Below are 21,720 nucleotides of genomic sequence, written 5' to 3' on the forward strand. Positions count from 1 at the left end.
CCGTTCCCCGTACCTTTTCTGTACGGTGATGTGATCAGGCCAGCGGGGTGGGTTCATATGAGAATCTGTGACGCGTCTGCTTCATGTATGCGGTGGCGGCTGGCTCCTTACACCCTCCTCAGCCATCAACACCAAGACCTCAGCTTAGCATTGGCATAGCGCACACACATACAAATTTAATATGCATTTGTGTATGTAATAGGTGTGTGTATATAAACACATCTAAAAAACATCGATTTAACGGATATTTTGATTTACCGTATTTTTCCTGCACGCTTTAATCCGTTAAATCGATGAACTACTCTATATGTGTGTGTGTGTGTGTGTGTGTGTGTGTGTGTGTGTATATATATATATATATATATATATATATATATATATATATATATATATATATATATATATATATATATATATATATATATATATATATATATATATATATATATATATATCTATATATATTAAAATTTCATAGTGCACTGATCATTTCTCCACACCACTGATTGTTTTCGTGTTGCATTCCTCCTTGTGTGCAAAATTTCATCACAATACAATGATATTTAGAGGAATCTTTTCATTTTTCTTATTTTCTGGATATGGCAACCAGTAATCGTTCAGTGTTGGCTTCGACTTCCAAGAAAGCGGGATGTGCTGTCATTGTACCTGTTCCATCACGTCGTGGAAAAGAAGACCGTCATGGAAGGCCTGAACTTGGCATGTGGCAAGGTCCTCACCGTATGGGAGAGGGCCTGGATCCCGACACAGCGGGTGGATGCTTGCGTCAGGAAACTTCGAGGATTCCACGATAAATACCAAGCGCTCAAGAAACACCGGACTCGTGGGCGAGAGTCGGACCGTGTCAAGGAGAAGATGTTCCTGGATGACCTTCAGGATCTCTTCGATGTTGCCACAAGCGATGCCCTCCAGACCATGACCAACGAAGAAGACAAGGAGTTCCTCAAGATGCAGCGTGAGGACGTCTTCTCGTGCAGCATTGCAGTGCAGCATTGCATGGATCGACGCAAAGAAATCTGGAGTCGAGGCCAGGCGTGGGAAGAGAAATGAGCAAGAAGCTGCTCTCAAGCGGAGATACGACGAACGAGAGGCCAAAGTTCAAGCTCCACATCGTCGGAGGAGTCACAGGCTGATGACGACTACCGACCTTCAACTTCTGCCTGTACATCTGGTTTTCCTGCAAAGAGGCCCAAGAACATCTTCACATCTCCTGAAGTCGTCGGCGCCTTAGATAGAGTCAATCTCCCAGATCGTGGTGCTGCGTTCGTCACTGGCGCCTGATCTGACGTTGTCCCGAAGTTCTATACGGCGGTCGCGTAGTCACACACGCCAAATCCAAGATGAAGAAGCACGGAAGAAGTTTCGCATTGGGACGGGAAAATGCTGCAGGAGATGCGAGGGAAGACCGTGGAGAGGGTTGCGATTCTGGTAACCGGTCAAGGATTCGACGCTGCACGAAGTACTGGAGAAGCTCAGGCTGCAGCGTGTCTGGAATTGCTTGAGTCTTGGAAGATTCGCGATGAAGTAGTCGGATTGGTCTTCGATACAACTGCAAGCAACACTGGCCTCCACAAGGGCGCATGCGTCCGGATCGAAGAAGGTCTTGGAAGGGAGTTGGCGATGTTGGCATGCCGCCATCATGTGTTGGAGATTGTTCTCTCTGACGTCTTTCGAGTCGTCTGTGGGGACACTGGAGGTCCGAAGTAGCGTTTCAGAAGGAGTGGCCGAAGTCCTTTTCAAGCGTTTCCAGAATGAGTGGCCGACCATCAACCAGCAAGAGTACACAGTGGCTGAGGATACCCTCTTCGAAGGACATCTGGAGCAGCTCCGCTCCCAGATGAAGGATTACCTGGCATCTGCCCTGGCTGATCCAACGAAGTGTCCGCGCGAGGACTACTTCGAGTTCCTGCAGCTCGCAGCCCTGTTCCTCGGAGGGGGCACAACGACTCAACCATCGTTTCGCGCCCCTGGTGCCATCCACCACGCGAGGTGGATGTCGCCTCAAGATGTTCCTGTTCCGACACCAGTTCAAGACAACGAAACGAGAGGAGCGGAATGTGACTGTCATGGCGCTGTTCATTGCCCTGGTGTATGTCCGCTTTTGGCACGAAGCTCCTCTGTCATCCCACGCCCCACACAACGACATCATGATGCTGACTGAACTCCAGAAGTACACAAACCAGATAAACGTCGCTGCAACCGCGAGCAATGCCCTCCAACGGCATCTCTGGTACTTGGCGTAAGACTTGGTCGGCTTTTCCCTGTTGGACGACCGGGTTCCAGACAAGATGAAGGCTGACTGCGTGACCCGGATGAAGACGGAAAATCCGATTGAAGATCACCCACGCCGGGCATAAATCAAAGACACACGGGACATCCGCCTTGATGCCTTCTTCACCAAAAGGTCGTATCGTGTTTTTGACGTCCTGAAGAAAGGCGGAGCCCAGGAAGCGAAGCAGGGCTTCCTGCAGATGGATCCTTTGACTTGGAAGGGCGACAAGCTGTACGAGGACTTTCAGGCCAGAGCCAAAAGCCTGAGAGTGGTGAACGACGCAGCTGAACGTGGAGTGGCCCTGGCAGAGGCGTACAATGCGACACTGACGAAGGATGAGGATCTTCCGTCTCGTTCACGAACACCGAATAGCCATTCGACACCCTCAAAGACCAACCTGATGAAGAAACGACCCTAAGTGATGAGATTGAGAGACGATATTTTGCATGTAATTACTTTTCATGAAGTGTAATAAAATTAGCCCTGTGGAGAGAAAGAATTATCATTTTCAGTTTTTTATATATATATATATATATATATATATATATATATATATATATATATATATATATATATATATATATATATATATATTATATATATATATATTATATATATATATATATATATATATAATATATATATATATATATATATATATATATATATATTAACAAACTTGTTGGGCCAGTGTGATGAATGCGAGGATTTGTTGAACAAGTTCAGTACGGAAGGCTGGCCGAACATGTACATGCATGTTGATCGGCGGGGTTTCAAACAAAGGTGACCAGGCAGTGTGTCTAGTGTCCGCCTGGCTGTAATCACTTCCTGTCTTATCCTGCCATGCCTCACCTTTCATCTAATTATACATTGGTTCCCAACCTTTTTTGTCCCATTCCCCCTTTTCCAGTCGCTTTTTCACCTGCAGACCCCTACAACGAAATAGGGTAAGCAGGCCACTCATGACCATCCCAAGGGCCAAATTTGTCACTTGGGCCATGAGTTTGACACCTCTGGTACCGTTAGCTAGTGTAGAGCAACTCTAGCATATAACCATTCAGTTTTAAGGATTGTGTGCAGTAGTAGTATGAATTATATTCTGAGCCGCATGTCTCCTAATTCCAGTATAATAAATTTTAAAATAATTAGAATCTATGGACCCCTTGAAAATTTGTACTTTTTAATTAGATACTTGAATGGTGTATTTATGCAATGGGTAAATGTTCATGAATATGATCTATAAAATTCATGTTCCTTGCAATATTTAAGATACTGAAACCTTAATCCAAAACTGAAAGAATACATAAGAAATCTTTTATCATTTCAGATAACTGACACACTGACGGCTAACAAATCAAACAAGGAGATTATAAACTTGTTAACATCTGACACTCTCCTGGAAGAAAGTTTGGAAAAAATTGTCTCATTCACAGAGTAAGTGTTGAATTTGATTTTGTCCACTCCTAATAAATATTTTTCATGTCTTTGTGTAAATGCTCTACTTGCTGTAAATCTCATCTCTGCCAACTTCTTGTTTGTAGAGTGTGAATGAAACACAATGACTGCTTAAAGCTCCAGGTTGGGGGTAGACAACTGCATAGTATAGAAATACAGTATATAAATAAATAAATTTCTGAAAGATCTGCTAGGCAAGAGAGAATTTGAGAAATTTCATTTTGGATAACACTTTGAATATGATCCTTTTTGACTACATACTGTGTATGAGCTGCATATCAAATGGCAAACTAATTGTATTAGTAATACATATAATAATAGTTCTTTCCTTCTTATAGAAAGATGATTCTGTCATGTACAATACTTCTATTGACTTCATGGAATATTCTTCAGTCTTACATTGAACCAAAAAAATTTATATTACCTCTTGCACTTCTTTTTAACCTCCTAGCCTGTCACCTCAGTACTGAAATAGATTAGAAAGAAGATCTTTGCTAAACTATACTGAAATTTTTTAACCATTTCTTGAGTTCAGAAAATTTGTAAATCATCAAATTTATTAAACTAACAGCATTTAACCTTACAAGGCCAACACCGGAGGTTCGGGAGTCGCTAGGAGTGGCACTGTTTCAAGCCGTCTCTCAAGTGGAGCAGGAGCTGTGTGCCCAGGTGTGTTCCTTTTCATCAACTACGTTCACATAAAAAATATCACAATAATTTGTGCCATATCTACCAAAAAATTCTACGTCTAAAGTCTGGGCCACTGACTTTCAACCCTGAAATCATAACTTCACATGCCATTGTCATGGAAAACGTCAACATAAGTACCCAAAATGCATATTTATTGTTTTTATAGCATTATAGTAATTAAGTCAATACATTGAAAATTGCCTGGCACCAGGGGGTTGTTGGCAGGCATCATTACCTCTGGCACTGGATGGGTTAAGCTGTCATATTACTCCTACCCTGCCTTATATGTACTAATATTAAATTTTGACATCTATCACCCCATCTAATGTGGAGTGTATCAGTTTAACACTTCTGGTCTAGCCTGAAACCATTCCCTTGAAGTGCTTAAGGCTAACCTCCTCCCTTCCCATTCTTGAGCTTCCATGATAACAAGGCATGTTTTGTAGAATGACACGAACACTTTGTTGAGCCTGCAGACACCAAAAGTGACAGCTCCTGGCAGAATAGTTTATTAATGTGTGTTATGTCTTTCGTGCTCTTTCTATTTTTGTCATATTTTTACAGGATTGATTGATTATTGAGGAGAACAGCTCTTGGGTTTTTTACAGGATTGAGTCAAGTTTGCAATATTGTATCTTGATCATTTTTTTACAAATCGTTGAATTTGCTTCCATTTTTCAAAATCTTCATTTGGTAAAGTGTTGCCATCATTGTTTGCTGTTTCTGAAAAGTACGAATGTAATTTTTTAGTATGTCCTACTGATGTTAGTTTCGGTTAAGTGATACAATGACTTAAAATACATAGTGTCTTATTTATGTGCTTGGTCAGTATATCTAAATTTGCATTCATGTGATGAACTTATTTTTCCCTGAAATCCTGTTTATGCAACAAAAAATCACATCTAAATAAGTCAAACAGGCAAAACATAGCAGGTATTGCAATTTAAAGTGCATTGTTGTTCTACACAACTAATTTGAGGGCATAGTTGCATTACATTGATAAACTGAGTTCGGTGCTGATGTTCAAATTTATACTTATTAATTTAACATAAGATAGAAATAGAGTCCACAAAAGTTATTAATTTCACATGATGGATGTGAGAAAATAATTGTGGGAGCACTTGCTGGTCAGGAATGCCAATAGACTGTAAGACAATTTTCTCACTCATGCTGACATATAATATTGAGGTACAACATTTTCTGGTGTTTAAAATGTTACATGCCCAGCAGGTGACTGGTATGTTGCTGGAACTTCCCATCCCTTCAGTGACACAGCTCTTGGCAGATCGTGAACTGCTAGCAGAGGCAGTGACGAAGTCCCGGGAAGAGTACCTAAATTTCATCCAGGTAAGTTATGGCAGGTCTTGTATGTCAAGCACTGGTTCCTTTTTCATGGTGCAGAGGTGGTCACACTCAAAGCCAAGAAATCCTGAGTTCAATCCCTCAGCAGATTGGAGATGCTGGACTTGGGGCTTCCTGTTGCTGAAAATAAACACAAATGAAAGTCAAAAAATGGTGCATGGCATGTCTTGGCTTCACTTCATTGGCCAGTGTTTAAGCATTAAAAAGGTTGCAGTCAAGATCAGTAAATCCCTTTCTCCTCAGATTTATGCATCTCAGTAGGAGCGTACACTGCAATAAGAGATAAGAAGCCCAAGGTGTGCTTCAACCTCACCGGCATCATACGCTTATCAGCCAGAGTAACCACAACAACAGACATCTGCAACTGGCTAGGTGTGGCTATAGCTACTCCTCTGAGTTGGGTGCCATTGCTCTGGCCTGACCAGTAGTTGGTATAGTCCCCACTATTGATCCCTCCATTGCCAGGCCTCCTCATTTCGGAGAGCCCTACTATGTCCACTATCAACCTCCTGAGTTCAGCTGAAAGGTTGAGTAGTTGCTGATCCTCCGAGAGGCTCAAGATGTTCCAGGCGCCCACACGAAGAGCCCACTGGAGATCTACCCTGGGCCTGGCTCAATGACCTCGTGTCTTGTCTGTACCACCCTGGCAGTCCCAAAGAAAAAGGGGTGGGTGTGGTTGGTGGGGTAGTGCTACTCCCCTACCTAGGTAAAGGTAAAGTTGGTTGTGCACCCTATAGGTGCGCATGGCTGCAATGCTCATCTCTGCACTGTTGGCCCGTCGAGCCTGCGGTGGGAACCCATTACCCCGGGACACAAGCCAATGTGAATTCCGGTTTACCTTTCCCAGGTTTCCCCAGGTACCCATTTATCAACCAACCCAAAAGGGAGGATGAACAGCTGGGTGAGCTACACACCAACAGCCCGGGCCGGGATTCAAACCTGGACCCACATAGTCGTAGCCAGGCATGCTAACCACTGCTCCACAGAGGCATGGATGTTCAAAGCTAATGTGGGGGATCTAAGCACTGTTAAGCATGAATCATGACCTACCTAGTTAGTGGTCATAAAATAGGCATGCTGTCATTTATATTACTAGATAACAAGAAAACACCACTTCAGATGAATTCACTTGGGAAAGGTCAGGACCTGATGCACTTCCCCAGTTTTGCAACAAGTCTGTGGTCAGTCATAAAGAACTCAGCACACCAGAAAACCTACAATTCTGGAGGATTCTCTAGCAAGTACTGATAAAGATGTGATCAATCTCCTTTGCTATACAAAGTCCAGCAGTGAGGTACACTTCTCTGGAACCAGGAACCAGGAATCCTCAGCCTTCAGTTAAACCTCGGAAGGAAAGAACTGTTTATGTTTCTAGTGCCAGAGCAATGGGGACCTAAACATAACTCGTAGGTCAAGGTGTGCTTCAACCTCACCAGCATCATATGCTCTCCTACATCAATTTTGAAAAAATAGGAAATTGTTTATTTTGCATTTTGGTCATAGAAGTACATAGTGTGTGCTTTATTTTCACTAAATATGCAAACATGAAGGAAATTAAATTTAGTTCAGATTGCATCATTAAGAAATTTTGAATAATGAGCACCAATACTTTGCAGGCCGAACAGCAGGAAGTGTCTACTGAGACTCTAAGCAGGGAGAAAGAGGAAGTTGGGGAAGTGATCTATGAGAAGCTGGTGGAGCAATACCCCGGTGAGGCAGCCAAGTTGACCGGCATGCTGCTGCAGATGGACTACAAGGACCTGGTTCGTGTAATCGCTGAGCCTGACCTCTTCCGGAAGAAGGTGAAGCTGGCCCTCAGTGTGCTCAAGTCTGGCCAAGACATTAAACAACCACCACCACCACCTGTCTGATGTATGTTTGTTTGCTTGTAGACGATTTGGTTATGTAATTTTCCTGTAGATTATATTAGAAAAGGGAGAGACAAAACTTATGGGAAGTTGGCATGGGATGAAATAGTTAATTTAGAACAGTCTAGTATGCAAATGTAAGAAAGAAGAGAGTGAATTACCTTTATAAATAAAGGAGTAGGAGACTTAAGGACTGCATTAAGCCAGGATGATTCATTCTTAAAGTTAAGATAATAAAATAATAGCAGCTTTTGGTAGCTGTGGGCGCTGAAATGTGGCCCCGGGCTTTGTGAGGTGTCAAAACTAGAGTTATATTCTTACTCTTTTGCAAGATGTCAGGCAAGACTGTCACATCACACTAAAATACCTGATATACTAATTCTAAAAGATATATGAAGTAGAAAACTATATGCCCTAAATTAATATGCTTTATTCAAAATTATATAAATATACAATAGTGTCCAGCACCCTTCTTCTCCTGCCAGAAAAGTTCAGTATGTTGAGCTTAAATTCATCTTCGATGCATGCTAAAAGAGTATGCCAAGTGATATAATTGGGTTTAGAGGCATGATTGTAGCAGAAATCTTTTCACAATAAACTGACCATATAGTACCTCAGTTCCAGCCATACTGAAGTCCTGAACTGACAGGCCCAGGAACTGTTTTTCTGCAATCAAGATGAATCTGAAGCGAAGAGTTGCCAGATGAGGATTTATTTTAACATAGTAACAACCCACATGGTTGACAAGCCAAAATAAATATGTAGCATTAGAGCGCCGATATTAGAAGTGTGCGACAATTTTTTTGGCGCTGGCTGTATTACAGTAAGATACCATCCCTACCAACCCCTTGCTTTTGAAAAGACTGTTTGCACCCTGATGTTTGAACAGCCTTGGACTCAGGATGGATGCTACTGATATGCCATGCTAGTAACACCGTAAGCATACCTCTGTTCATCATCCCATTTGGGCAGGTCAGTAAATGGGTACCTGGGGAAGATAACTGGTAACCCAGATGTTACACTTGCCCAGTGTCCCAGGGTAATAAGTTCTTACTCACCACAAACTCAAGGGCCAAGAGGTGATGTGCACTGAGGTCACATGCAGATTAGCCTCAGATTAGCCTAGATTAGCCAATGTTTTACATCTCCTCTGACCCAATTCTGTTACTTAGCAAGTCTTTAGTATGCATCAAATATATTTTAAGATCAACATGCTGAATTTCTGAGGTAGGGCGATGCAATGAGAGAAGAGGTGACAGAAGTACTTTCATCTATATTGCTTCTGAATGAAGCACATTATTATAGGATATTTATTCCATTCCAAAATGTTTTTGAAATTAGTATTTTAGTTATTTTGCTTGCATGTGATATGCACTTGCCTCACATCTTGCAGAGGTCTAAGAAATAGTTATTATAGTTACAGGACTGGGCAAAGCCTTCGGCTACATTTCAAAGTTGATGCTGGCAAAGGGCCGGTTTTGAACTGCTACCCATTGCTTAGACACTATGTAATGAGATGATTGTAGAGAGCATCCCCAAAATTAAATGAATGACTGTAAGAAGGTGTGTAAAGACACAGTGAGCATAATCATGAAAAAATGGGGTCCAGTAAACAATACTGCAGAAATTCTCTATCAATGTAAAATAAAGGAAGCAAGATGGACTAGCATCAGTATATGAGGGTTTGGTGGCTGTGGAGAAAGTTGCTGTTATGGGTAAGAGGGAGTGCACTGGAGCAGAGAGAAAGGAAGGCATGGAATGCAAATGTCAAATAACAATAAGACTAAAGTAGGTGGTTAATAAAAGAATGACAGAAAAACAAAAAAAAGTAACACACCCACATAAAAAGATAAGTTATGTTGGGACAAGGTAATTATAGAATGAATAGGATTTAGATTATGGTTATGACAGATCACCTGATCAAGTTTCTCTCCACAGATATATGAGGGCATCATAGTACTGCAAGCAAAACTCTACCTGATGTTGCCCAAGGGATTGGTTGCCTCATCAACAGCTGAAGTGATGCACCAGCTGGATGGGACCAGATTATCGTGGTGGCAACTTCAATCATTGTCCTGTGCTTGACAATTTTTGTCTTCCAAGGTTGTGGCTTGTTCAGCTGCTGAGAAAGTGGCAGTATTAGAGGCAGCTTCATATCATATTCTCTATCTCAGTATCTTCATCTCACCTCACATCACCTCACTTCACTTCACTTCTTTCCAGTAACCCAAAGGATGTTACCACAGTATGTATATTTACCATAGTTTCATGCCACAGTCCATGCTGAAACCAGTTTATATTTTTTTCTCATGAAAGTCAATGCATGTAACCCCTTGAGCAAATCCATTCCTGCACTTCACAAAGAATAACCACATCTCTTTAATCTGCATAACGGTGGACACACACTCATGCAGACTGGTAAATTATGAGATAATGGAATTACTGCTCAAATTATTGCAGATATGCCTTGATATGAGTGATATAAAACAAGTATGGGTGAGTGATATAAAACAAGTATGGGTATTTTTTTTTCCAACAGATGCCTTCCCTGGCTTTTCCTTTGCTTGGCTACTTTTAATTTATCACGTTGTTGGTGTTACATGCCTGTTTTCTTAGCATTTCTTGTTTGAGGTGGCAATGGAATACAGAATCTATATAAATTCAGAAATACTATAAAGTTCATACACTAATTGCTATAACTGTCAATCACTCAACCACTGGAAGCATGTGCCAGGGCAGCTGAATGAACTATAGTACATCCACCTTCACCCTTCCAAGTTCCTTTGACAGATGACCCAGTCAGTGATCCTCCTTGAGGCTTGTGATGTTCCATTGCCCACAACCAAGGCTTGGTTACATGAGTAAGCACCACTTCTTCACCGTCCCAACCGTCTCTTAAACAATTTTTCCTACATCAGTACAGTATACAAAAAAAAACTCACAAAGCATAAAATAAAATACCTGTGTGGACCACCTTCTCCTTAGTGATATCCTTGAATCAACTTTCTTGGCATAAGAAATTCAAATTTGGAGTTTTTGGATTTAATTTCTGGTGTAGAAAATTTGGACTCAGGATTTTTGGACCAGTGTAGTTTGAATCAACAGACGTTTACTGTACACATTTTTCTATCTAAAAATTGTAAATAATATAATTTTATAATTTTAAGTACATACAGAAAAAAATGTCATTTTACTGAAAATAAACTATTAAAAAGAAAAGTTTTTAAAATCCCCACAAGTTTTCATGACAAAAGGATGTATAAGAAAGTATGGACCCCCACAACCTCCCCCTCCTCCCCAACCCCCACAACCTCCTCCTCCACCCCCACAACCTCCTCACCAACCCCCACAACCTCCCCCTCCTCCCCAACCCCCACAACCTGCCCCTCCTCCCCAACCTCCACAACCTGCCCCTCCTCTCCAACCCCCACAACATCTTCCCCATCCCCCACAATCTCCTCAACCCCCACAACCTCCTCCTCAACCCTGACAACCTCCTCCCCATCCCCCACAACCTCCTTCTCAACCTCCACAACCTCCATTCTTCCTATCTCGGCCTATGCGTTGATTTTTTTTCATTCCCAAAATGGAGGTGAATACTAACAATAACCAAACAAACAAAAGTTGAGGCTGCGCTGTAGAAAAATAATGACAAGAAATCACAATATTCAACAACAATTATAATCTGAAATCTAGAGATACGTAATAGAACGTCCAGAAGCAATTAAATCACTCTGAATCAAGCCCCGATTTTCTGTTTCACACATGATTTATCCTAACACGAGCAGTCAGCGTGCGGGCGTGGTGATCCGGAGATCCACGTTCAAGGCCCGCCGCTACCAGCTGATAATTTCAAGTTATCGCCGAGTGGCCAAAAATAATCCACATGTTGTCCACTTTTTTTTTAACAGCAAAGGAGTCAGTTCAAGGGCATAAAAAAATGAAACAAATGTGAAAAAAAGCCCGCTACTCACTAGTAGCATCCTAGCATCCCTGACCAGCAAAGCTTCTTCAAGAGGAAACGGCGCCACTTTAATAATACTTGACCACGCCACTGACGGGATGGGAGTCTGCCACCAGGGTCCGTTCAGGGAAGCCAATCGGTGCTAGTGGCCGCTCGTAGAATAAATACACCCAAGTTGTAATTAAGCTTAAAGCACCTTTGAATTCCACTCCATACCCGTTCTCTAGTGTGTGTATGGGGGGGGGAGGGGGGGGGGCGGTGCGTTCGAGTAAGCAAGGGCGTAAGGAAGTGCGTAAGTAAGTGTGAGTAGGATTGTCCCCCACCAGCCACACAAGCATCAATCCTTACCCTCCTCCCCAATCCCCGTCAGGTCAGGCCCCTCGAAGCTTCCTTTCAAGTTTCTCGGTTCTTTTCATCTTCCTCAGTCCTATTCCTGTCCTCCCCCCTCCCTGCACGTACTACTCTTCTTCGGCCTCTCGCAGTACTTCCCCTTAACCTTCTTGAGCCTCCCTCCCCGGGGCCGGTTCTCTTCGTAACTCCTGATGATATTCGGGCCTGATTGCACACCACTCCAAGCTGATTATTAACTGCGATTACAGGAGAGGTTGGAAACGCTCGCAGCTAGGGTGTCAGGGATCAGACCAGGCAAGATAAAGCAGCTTGAAATAACTACTATTTTTTTTTTTTTTTTTTTTTTTTTACAGCAGAGGAAGGAGCTCAATGAGAAAAAAAGGGCCCGCTAGTCACTGAAAAAAAAAAAACAACAAAAATGTGGAAATTAATCTCAACCATCAGCCTAAGGATCTACGGTGGAGGGTATTAAAGGGCAGCATGATAAGGATGATGAAGGACGATGTAATAATAGAAGTTTGAAAGTCGCCATTATGAGGACAACGAGGCAGAGGCGATTAAAAAAAAAAAAAAAAAAGGAACTGTGAGTACGCGAGGAACGAAAATTGAGAGCGGAATGGAAAGTAATCGAAGCCGAAATCCAAGAGATAAATAGCGAAGATTGAAAATATATCACGAGGCAGCACAAACATTAGTCGAAAACTGAAAGAGATTAAGAGGAGGAAACGGTACGCGTAAGAGGTATTGGGAGATGAAGGGAGAAGGAGAAGAGAAGGAAGGAAAAGAAGGGGGAGCAGGAGCATGAAAAAGAGAAGTAGATAGAAGTGATGGTTTGAGGAGAAAGTGGTAGAGTAGAAAGAGTAGAAAAAAAAGAGAGGAGGGAGGAATGAAGAGCAAGAGAGAGAAGAGATGTGAGGAAGGGATGAGGAGGGTGAGAGAAGGAGGAGGAGGAGCATGTAAAAGAGAAGTAAAAGTAGGAGAAGGAGGTGATGTTTTGAGGAGCAAGTGGAAGAGTAGAAAGAGGGGAGAAGTGTGAGGGAGTTAGGGAAGGGGAGGAGGATGAGAGAAGAAGGAAGAGGGGGAGCAGAAGCATGGAAAAAAAAAAAAGAAGAAGCAATAAGAGGAGGTGGAGACAGTAGTAGAGTAGAAAGAGGGGAAAAAAGTGGGAGAGAGAGAGTGGGATAAAGAGCAAGAGAAGGAAGAGATGTGAGGGAGGGATGGTAGGAAGGGGTGCTGAAGGTATTGGTAGGAAGGAGGAACAGGAGGAGGAGGAGGAGGAGGAGGAAGGGCAAGAAGGAAGGAGGGAGGGAGGGAGAGAGAGTAGGAGAGAGAGAGAGAGGCAGGCCCGTGAGAGCTGACTGCAGTATTGATCACAGCTTACTGAGGAGGAGGGAGGTGGAGAGGTGTACCGCGGTTTGGCCTCCGGGACACACCACACCTCACACTCTCTCTCGCAGGTGTCTCCCTACCCTTACACACACCTGGCCGACGCACCTACGCACCAGCAGGAGCCTTTAAACAGCGTAGCCGCCAAAGCGTAGGGCGGCACGCATCTGACGGCCATAAAACCCCTTGCGTCAGAGGCAGCATCCTCACGGAGCAGCCCGGCCAAGAGGTGTTGTGTGTGGAGATGGATGTGTGGAAACCGGGATATTGAAGGCTTGTGGGAGAGAGTGGAGTGAAGGTTTGTGAGTAGGTGTGTTACTAATGAGTGTACAAACGTGACAGAAACGAATAAGGCAAGGAAAAGGCTGATAACTGAGTGAAAAGGTGAGATAGAGGTTTGTGTTGTGTGTGGAGATGGTGTGCGGAAACCAGTACTCTGAAGGCTTGAGGAGGGGCATGAAGGGATGATATATGAAAAAGTGGGCTTATAGTGAATGTCCAAACGTGACGGAAACAAATAAGGGCAGAGAAAAGGCTCATAAACCGGTGAAAACGAAGACGCCGCTGGACGCCTTCTCGATGTAAACAAACCGACACGGAGCCTCCACTCCAAGGCACCGCGCAAGAGCCTGCAAGCACGGCCGTCGTCTGGACTGGCCGGGGTAAGCAGGCATGGTGTTCTGAAGGGCCGGGGCAAGTCACATGTGGTAGTCTTGACTTACTGCGTGCTGTGAGTGGCTGGTTAGCTGACCGGTTGCTGAACTGAGTGTAGGCGAGTATGCGGCTCTGTGTGTGTGTGTGTGTGTGTATAATGAGGATATCAAGTAAGAACTGTAAGATGATTTCCTTCTTGTTATGGCCTTAGCTTTTATGCCATGAAGGTTATTACGTAGAGGAGACTAATTAAACTAGAAGGGAATTAAAGTAGCTGTATAGGACGGCAATAGTAGTAGTAGTAGTGGTAGTGGTAGTGGTAGTGGTAGTAGTAGTAGTAGTAGTAGTAGTAGTAGTAGTAGTAGTAGTAGTAGTAGTAGTAGTAGTAGTAGTAGTAGTAGTAGTAGTAGTAGTAGTAGTAGTAGTAGTAATAGTAGTAGTAGTAGTAGTAGTAGTAGTAGTAGTAGTAGTAGTAGTAGTAGTAGTAGTAGTAAACTGATGAGTTATACTATCGTTAGTCTCCTAATTAGGGTTTTAAACAAATGAGGATGACTTAATCAATGAGATTATGGAGGGTAATGAAGAAGACCAATAACAGTAGTAGTAGTAGTAGTAGTAGTAGTAGTAGTAGTAGTAGTAACAACAACAACAACAATAATATTAATAATAATAATAATAATAATAATAATAATAATAATAGTTCTTCTTCTTCTTCTTCTTCTTATTATTATTATTATTATTATTATTATTATTATTATTATTATTATTATTATTATTATTATTATTTTAAGAATAATAATGTCTGATTTGCAATTTTGCTTATTATTTGAAAGACAGTCAGTCAGTCAATCAGTCAATTTGCCAGTCAGTCAGTTAGCCAGTAAATCAGTCAGTCAGTCACCTATATCATTCGTTAGTCTGCCAGCCAGTCAGTCGGTCAATCAGCCAATCAATCAGTCTGCTAATTAATCAGTCAGCCAGTCAGTCAGTCGACCAGTCAGTTAATCATTTATATTATCCGCCTTTCAACCAACCAGTCACCCAACTAGTCAGTCAGTCAGCCAGCCAATCAGTCAGTCAGCCATTCAGTCAGTCAGTCAGTCAGTCAGCCAGTCAGTCAGTCAGCCAGTCAGTCAGCCAGTCAGTCAGCCAGTCAGTCAGCCAGTCACCCAACTAGTCAGTCAGTCAGCCAGCCGATCAGCCAATCAGTCAGTCAGCCATTCAGTCAGTCAGTCAGTCAGTCAGTCAGTCAGTCAGTTGGCTCCATGTTCTTGTTAGCACCTTTCCAACGATTATCCCTCCCTCTTCCTCTCCAGCTTCTCCGTCTTTTCCTTCCTTCCTTTCTTTCTTGCTACGTGTTATCATTTAGTCTCTTCCTCCTCATTCGCCTCCTCCTTCCCTTTTCATGTCTGTTTCATCTTCACTCTCCTTCCTGACCCTCCCCTTATTTATTCCTTTCTCCCGTACACAGCTTTTTCATGTTGCCTTCCTCCTCCTCTTCTTCCTTCTTCGCCTCAACCTCTCTTTAAATCTCTTCTTCACTTTTCTTTCTAACTTCCCGATCCCGACTCCTTCCCCGTATTCATTCATTTATCCCGTTCAATTCCTCTTCCTCCTCATCCTCCTTCTCTTCCTCTTCCTCCTCCTCCTCCTCCTGCTTCTGCTTTTCCTCTTCTTCCATCTCCTCTTCCTCCAAGGTTGTGTTTCCCTCGGGTGAGTACAAGGGACGTGGCCGACAGAGTTGAGGAGTGGATGTATATGGCAAGGGAAGGAACCCGCCCATTCGTTGTCTTATAGTGCTGGAGGGAATGACTTAGGTAGGGTGAAGAGTAAAGAGTTGTTCAGGCGTGCCAGGGAAACACGGGGGAAAATTAGGGATAAAGGAGGGATCCCTATCGTATGTGGTGTCCTGCCAAGAAGGGGCGGGGCGTTGGTGGTGGGCGGCTCTCCAAGGCAATAAGTAAACTTCGACAACTGGGCCCTGGGGTGGGGTGCACCTATCAGTAAAGGGGATTGAGGGCTCACACGCTTCCACCTCTCACATCAAAGCCCAAAAGGAGATTAATCGAGTTCTTACGAGTGTTTTTTTTTTTTTTTTTACGTTCATGGTGCAGATGTGTCAAACTACCACCTCTTTATTTTTTTTTATTTTTTTTGGTTGCAGCGAGTGGCGGGCTTTTTTTTTATTATAGTTTCCTTTTTTTTGTGCCCTTGAGCTGTCTCCTTTGTTGTGAAAAAAAAGGTCATCAAACTACCCATGGAAATGCCCACTCTCTTACAAAAGCCTCGTCAAATTAGCGTTCTTTGGCTATACGAAATGTTTTAAAATATGGCCCACAGGTATTCCCAGACTCCCATGAACAAGCACTTGGCCTCTTGCACGATTTTATACGATAGACGAGGGAGGAGAACCACGGAACACTCTTACAAAAGCCTCGTCAAATTAGCGTTCTTTGGCTATACGAAATGTTTTAAAATATGGCCCACAGGTATTCCCAGACTCCCATGAACAAGCACTTGGCCTCTTGCACGATTTTATACGATAGACGAGGGAGGAGGACCACGGAGAAAGGCCATGTAGTTCAGCGTACAACTAGGCGGTTACGTATTTATCGTTGCGTGGGAACTATACTATATGTCCTAAAGGGGAAAGTTGCAAATGTAGAAGTATTAAATGTGATGCCAATCCTTATCACGACCCAGCCTCTCCCTCACCTCCTCCCCTGCCTCTTATTCCTCCCCTTTACTTCCCTTCGCTCTTCTAATACTCTCACGCCCTTAAACTTTTCCTTTCTTTTCCTTCACTCTCTATCGCATTTTCTCTCACGTCCCCATTCTTTTCTCGAATATCTCTCCTTTTCCTCTATCTCCCTCTTGCTTCTCTAACACTTTCCCTTCCTTTCCTTTCCTTTTCTGTCCTTTCCTACCCTTTCCTATCCTTTCCTTTCCTTTCCTTGCCAACCGTTTCCTTTTCTTTCGTATCCTTTCATTTCCACACCTTTCCTTTCCTTTCCTTTCCTTTTCTTCCTTTCCTCTCGTAAACTTTCCTCCTTTACTCCCTTCCACCCTTCACGCTTTTATCACTCTCGCTCTCTCTCTCTCTCTTCTAGCCCTTTCATTTCCTTTTCTGTCCTTTCATTTTCCTATCCTTTCCTTTCCTTTACTTTTTCTTCCTCTCCTTTACTCTCTTCCACCTTTCACGCTTCTCTCTCTCTCTCCCTCTCTCTCTCTCTCTCTCTCTCTCTCTCTCTCTCTCTCTCTCTCTCTCTCTCTCTCTCTCTCTCTCTCTCTCTCTCCTAGCACTTTAATTTCCTTGTCCTTCCTTTCTTTCCCTCATCTTCTTTCCTTCCCAAAAACTTTCCTCACACTCGCCTCCCCCCCTCCCCCCCAACGACCTCCTTTCTTCCCTGTCAGTGGTCAGTCTTCTCTTCATATCCCCTTAACTTTCAAACACACACACACACACACACACACACACACACGCACACGCACACGCACACGCACAGAGACAGAGACACAGACACACAGACACACAGACACACACACACACACACACACACACACACACACACACACACACACACACACACACACACACACACAATGTAGAAGAAATATAGAAGGGAAGGAAGAGGAGGAGAGAGAGGAGGAAAACAAGGGTATAAATAACACACACACGCACACACACACACACACACACACACACACACACACACACACACACACACACACACACAGAATTAGGGAATTAATCATAGGGATCCATATCTTAATTAGCTCGGCCCTGCCCACCTGGCCGGCTCACCTGACCTTGTGTCACCATTATCGTCATTACCTTGATGAAGAGGGGGGGGGGGGGCAGGAGGAGGAGGAGGAGGAGGAGGTGTAAAGGGGAGCAGATGATGAAGAGAATTATAGGAATGAGGGCAAGGGAGGAGGAGGAACACAAAGAAACACAAAGGAAGAACAAACAACAGCAGACCTTACGGGGCTGTTTGTGACAAGCTAAACTAACTATCTAATTAAAGGTGGAAGATGAAGGACAGCAAAGGCGAAGGGAGGAGGAGGAGGAGGAGGAGGAGGAGGAGAAAACAGGGAGGTAAGGAAAAGGACGAGATAGAGACAATGAATGGAATAGGAAAGAAAGGAAGGAAAAGGAAGAAAAAAAAGTATGGAAGAGAGGAGGGTGAGGTAAATTAGAGAGACGGGTGAAGGAAAAAGACGGGAAGTGAAATACAGAAAACAGAGAAGGAAAAGCGGACTAGAGAGAACGGGGAGTGAAAGGAGAATAATTATAATAGAGGAGGATAGAGAAATGCAGGGAAGGAGAAAGGAAAGTAGGGAAGGAATGGGGAGAAGGAAAGAAGAGTGAAGAGAAAAGAAAGGAAAAAAAGAGGAAAAACGAAGAAAGAAAACAAAGACAACGAAAGAGGGAAGAGGGAAAAATGTATAAGATAAAAGTGGAAGAAGAAAATGGAAGAGAGAAAATAAGCGGAGGAAAGGAGGGAAGGGAAGGAAATGAACGGACAGAGATATGAGGAGAAAAAAAATAAGATACGTAAAGATCGAAGGAAGGAAGGACGAAAGAGGGGAGAGAAAAAGGAGGACAAGTCAGAGGAGGAGCAGAAGGAGGAGGAGGAGGAGGAGGAGGTGGGGAAGGGAGGGGAGGGGACAAGGGAAGGCAACGGGGAGAGAGTGGACTGAAGGGAAGAGAGGGGAAGGGAAGGGAATGGTAGGAGAGGGGAAGGGAGTGGGAGGAGAGAAGAAGGGAGTGGAGGAGAAGAGAGGGCAAGGGAAGGGAGGGCGTGGTAGGTCTGGGACAGGGGAAGGGAAGGTAAGGAGGCAGGGGAGGAGAGGGGAAGGGAGGGAAGGGACTAGAAGAGAAGGGGAGGGCAAGGGAAGGGAGGGTAGGGCGTGGTAGGAATGGGACAGGGGAAGGGAAGGAAGGGAGGCAGGGGAGGAGAGGGGAAGGGAAGGGTAGGAGAAGGGGAGGGCAAGGGACAGGGGAGGGTAGGGCGTGGTAGGACTGGGACAAGGGAAGGGAAGGAAGAGAGGCAAGGAGAGGGGAGGGGAGGGGAAGGGAAGGGAGGGAAAGGGCGTGCCATTCCAAGCATTATTAAGGTCAGCGTGCGTGGGAAGTTAGTAGGCCAGGTCAGAAGGTCAAGGCCGCCCGCTGTCTGGGGTCCGAGGTCACGAAGGCAGACGAGGGGCCGGAGAGGAAGGAGGCAATGAGGGATAAAGGTATGAAGAAGAAAGGAAAGAGAAAGAAGGAAGAAGGAGGAAAGGAAGAAAGAGGGAAGGAAGAAAGAGAAAAGGAAGAAAGAGAAAAGGAAGAGAGGGAAGGAATAACGGAACGAAAAATGAAGGAAAAAAAGGAGGCAGGAGGAATAATGTGAAGATGGAAGGAGGAAGAGAGGAAGGGGAAGGAAGGAAAAGGAAGAGAGGCAGAAGGAGAAAGAACGAAAAGAGAAGGAGGAAGAACGGAAAGAGAAGGAGAAGAAGAGGGAGGGAGGAAAGAGGGAGAACGGAAAGAGATGCAAAGAGAGGAAGGGAAGCAGAATGAAAAGCGAGGAGATGAAAGGAAAAGGAAGGGGAACATGTAAGAAGCAAGGAAGGAAGGAAGGAGGGAAGAAGGGAAGGAAGGAGGGAAGGAAGGAGGGAAGGAGGGAAGGAAGGAGGGAAGAAGGAAAGGAAGGAGGGAAGAAAGGAAGGAAGGAAGGAGGGAAGAAGGGAAGAAAGGAAGGTGAGAAGAAAGAAGGGAAGGAAGGAAGAAGGAAAGGAAGGAGGGAAGCAAGGAAGGAGGGAAGAAGGGAAGGAAGGAAGAAAGGAAAGAGGGGAGAAAGGAAGGAGAGAAGAAAGAAGGGAAGGAAGGAAAGAGAGAAAGAGAAGATAGCAACAACAACCAGGATGAAAGGAAGGGAAACTAAACAAGGAATGAAGGAAAAAGGAAAGTAAGGAAGGCAGGAAAGAAAAAAAGCAAGGAAAGGAAAGGAAGCCAAACGTAGTAAATAAAGGTTGACAAAAACTATGGTAGAGAGGTTGACAGAGGGCAATGGAAAGCCTGAATTAGAGGTTGGTGGAAAGGTTGATCGAGAGGGTTGACAAGCTGGCATTGAGGGTTGGGAAAAGGATGACAAAAGGAGGCAATAGAAAAAAAAAGTGAAATGGCAAGGAAAAAGGAAATTAGGGAAAAGACTGAAGATAAATGAGAAATGGAGGGTAGATAGGAGAGGGAGAGAAGGGGAGGGTAGAAAGGAGAGAGGGCGAAGGGAGAGAGAGAGAGGGGGAGGGAGGGAAGAAAGAAGGTAAAACAAAAAAAGGGAGAGAAGGGGAGGGTAGAAAGGAGAGAGAGAGAGAGAGAGAGAGAGAGAGAGAGAGAGAGAGAGAGAGAGAAACAACAACCGAAAGCAAAAAAAAAGAACAGGAGCAAAGAAAGGAAGGAAAGAAAGGGAGGAAAAGAGGAAATCAGGGAGGAAGGGAGAGAGGAATGACGGGAGGAAGGGGGGGGTAACGAGGGGGGGGTGGGGCGTTCTCATCATCTATCCTCAATCAAGGTTTCTTTTTCAGCGCGTCGGTCAGTCACTCAGGTAGGCCGGGAGGAAGAGGAGGTGAGGGAAGCAGCGCGAGAGAGTGAGGGAGTGAGGGAGTGACCTGCCGCTCCTGACGAAGGGGCTGAAGGGGAAGGGACAGAAGATAACGAAGAACAAAGATTGAAGAAAGAAAAAACATTATAGCTTACAGAACACCACAAGAAATAAACTTAAAAAAAGGTAAAGAACGAGAAGGAATACGAGAACGACGAAGCAACTGATGACGATGACGAGGAGAGAGAGACAGGAGGACCGTATAGTGCAGTGTTACCAGTGACAAGCCTTGAGAGAGAGATTTAAAGGAAAACACCCAAGGCAGTGTTACAATTATACTTGAACGGCGAAAGCAAGTAGTGGAGGAAAGGAAAATAGAAGGAAAAAAGTCCAACAGTGAAGGTAAAACTAAAGCATTGAAGGATCGGGAATGTGTTAATATTACAATAGGCTCAACGGTAAGGAGGATGAAATCGGAGGGGAAATGGCTAGACAGGTGATATTGTTGTTAGTGGTTGTCACTAGTACAATTAAAAGCCTTTATAGTGAAGTTCTGTCAATAGTTTAGACACAAGGGAAGTTGACCAAATAATAAATCAGCGTGGTTAGACTTTTCGTAGACGGGGGAGAGAGAGAGAGAGAGAGAGAGAGAGAGAGAGAGAGAGAGAGAGAGAGAGAGAGAGAGAGAGAGAGAGAGAGAGAGAGAGAGAGAGAGAGAGAGAGAGAGAGAGAGAGAGAGAGAGAGAGAGAGAGAGAGAGAATCTATATAGCTCTGCACCCTCCCAAGGAATGATAACGATTTGCTGGTTCCCGTGACGCTACAGATAAACTGAAAAAATAAAAAATAAAGGAAAAAAAGATGGAAGTGAGACTAAGGATGGAATGAGCAGAGTTAAAGAAAAGGACAAAGTAGAAAAAAAAGTATCGCAAAGAGGAAGTGTAACGTAAAGACATCATCAGACACACCTGGTTTATGGGTGTTCGTGGCTAGTGGTTCTATGTGAGGTGAGGAAGTCATCCAACCCCCATCCCATGAGTCGCCGCTCGCATGGCCCGGCAGTCACGGCGGAAGGAGAGGCGCGCGGCAGGGATGTCACGTGAAGTCGACGGTCCTTG

General features: G+C 44.0%; 1 protein-coding gene and 1 long non-coding RNA gene across 7 annotated transcripts in view; one reads left to right on the top strand and one right to left on the bottom strand.

Annotated features, from left to right (window-relative positions):
• Nucleotides 1-10,884, top strand: part of LOC127009566 (uncharacterized) — a 37,214-nt gene extending 26,330 nt beyond the window's left edge. Inside the window, exons 3-7 of one of the 2 annotated variants that reach the window (XM_050882770.1) lie at nucleotides 3,618-3,724; nucleotides 4,333-4,414; nucleotides 5,663-5,782; nucleotides 7,414-7,669; nucleotides 9,604-10,884. In XM_050882770.1, the coding sequence (XP_050738727.1) occupies nucleotides 3,618-3,724; nucleotides 4,333-4,414; nucleotides 5,663-5,782; nucleotides 7,414-7,668 (564 nt within the window). In that variant the 3' untranslated portion in view covers nucleotide 7,669; nucleotides 9,604-10,884. The remainder of the gene's footprint in view (nucleotides 1-3,617; nucleotides 3,725-4,332; nucleotides 4,415-5,662; nucleotides 5,783-7,413; nucleotides 7,670-9,603) is intronic. The other variant, XM_050882771.1, reaches the window with a different exon arrangement.
• LOC127009567 (uncharacterized) overlaps nucleotides 4,988-21,720 on the bottom strand; it is a 35,156-nt gene continuing 18,423 nt past the window's right edge. For 4 of the 5 annotated variants that reach the window (XR_007762058.1, XR_007762057.1, XR_007762059.1 and 1 more), the window contains 3 exons: nucleotides 21,571-21,716; nucleotides 9,643-9,784; nucleotides 5,769-5,917 (listed from right to left, as the gene is read on the bottom strand). This is a non-coding gene — a long non-coding RNA (uncharacterized LOC127009567). Of the gene's footprint in view, nucleotides 5,159-5,767; nucleotides 5,918-9,642; nucleotides 9,785-21,570; nucleotides 21,717-21,720 lie in introns of those variants that run through there. The other variant, XR_007762056.1, reaches the window with a different exon arrangement.

The sequence above is a fragment of the Eriocheir sinensis genome, chromosome 41 (genome assembly GCF_024679095.1).
Source record: "Eriocheir sinensis breed Jianghai 21 chromosome 41, ASM2467909v1, whole genome shotgun sequence".
Classification (NCBI taxonomy): domain Eukaryota; kingdom Metazoa; phylum Arthropoda; class Malacostraca; order Decapoda; family Varunidae; genus Eriocheir; species Eriocheir sinensis.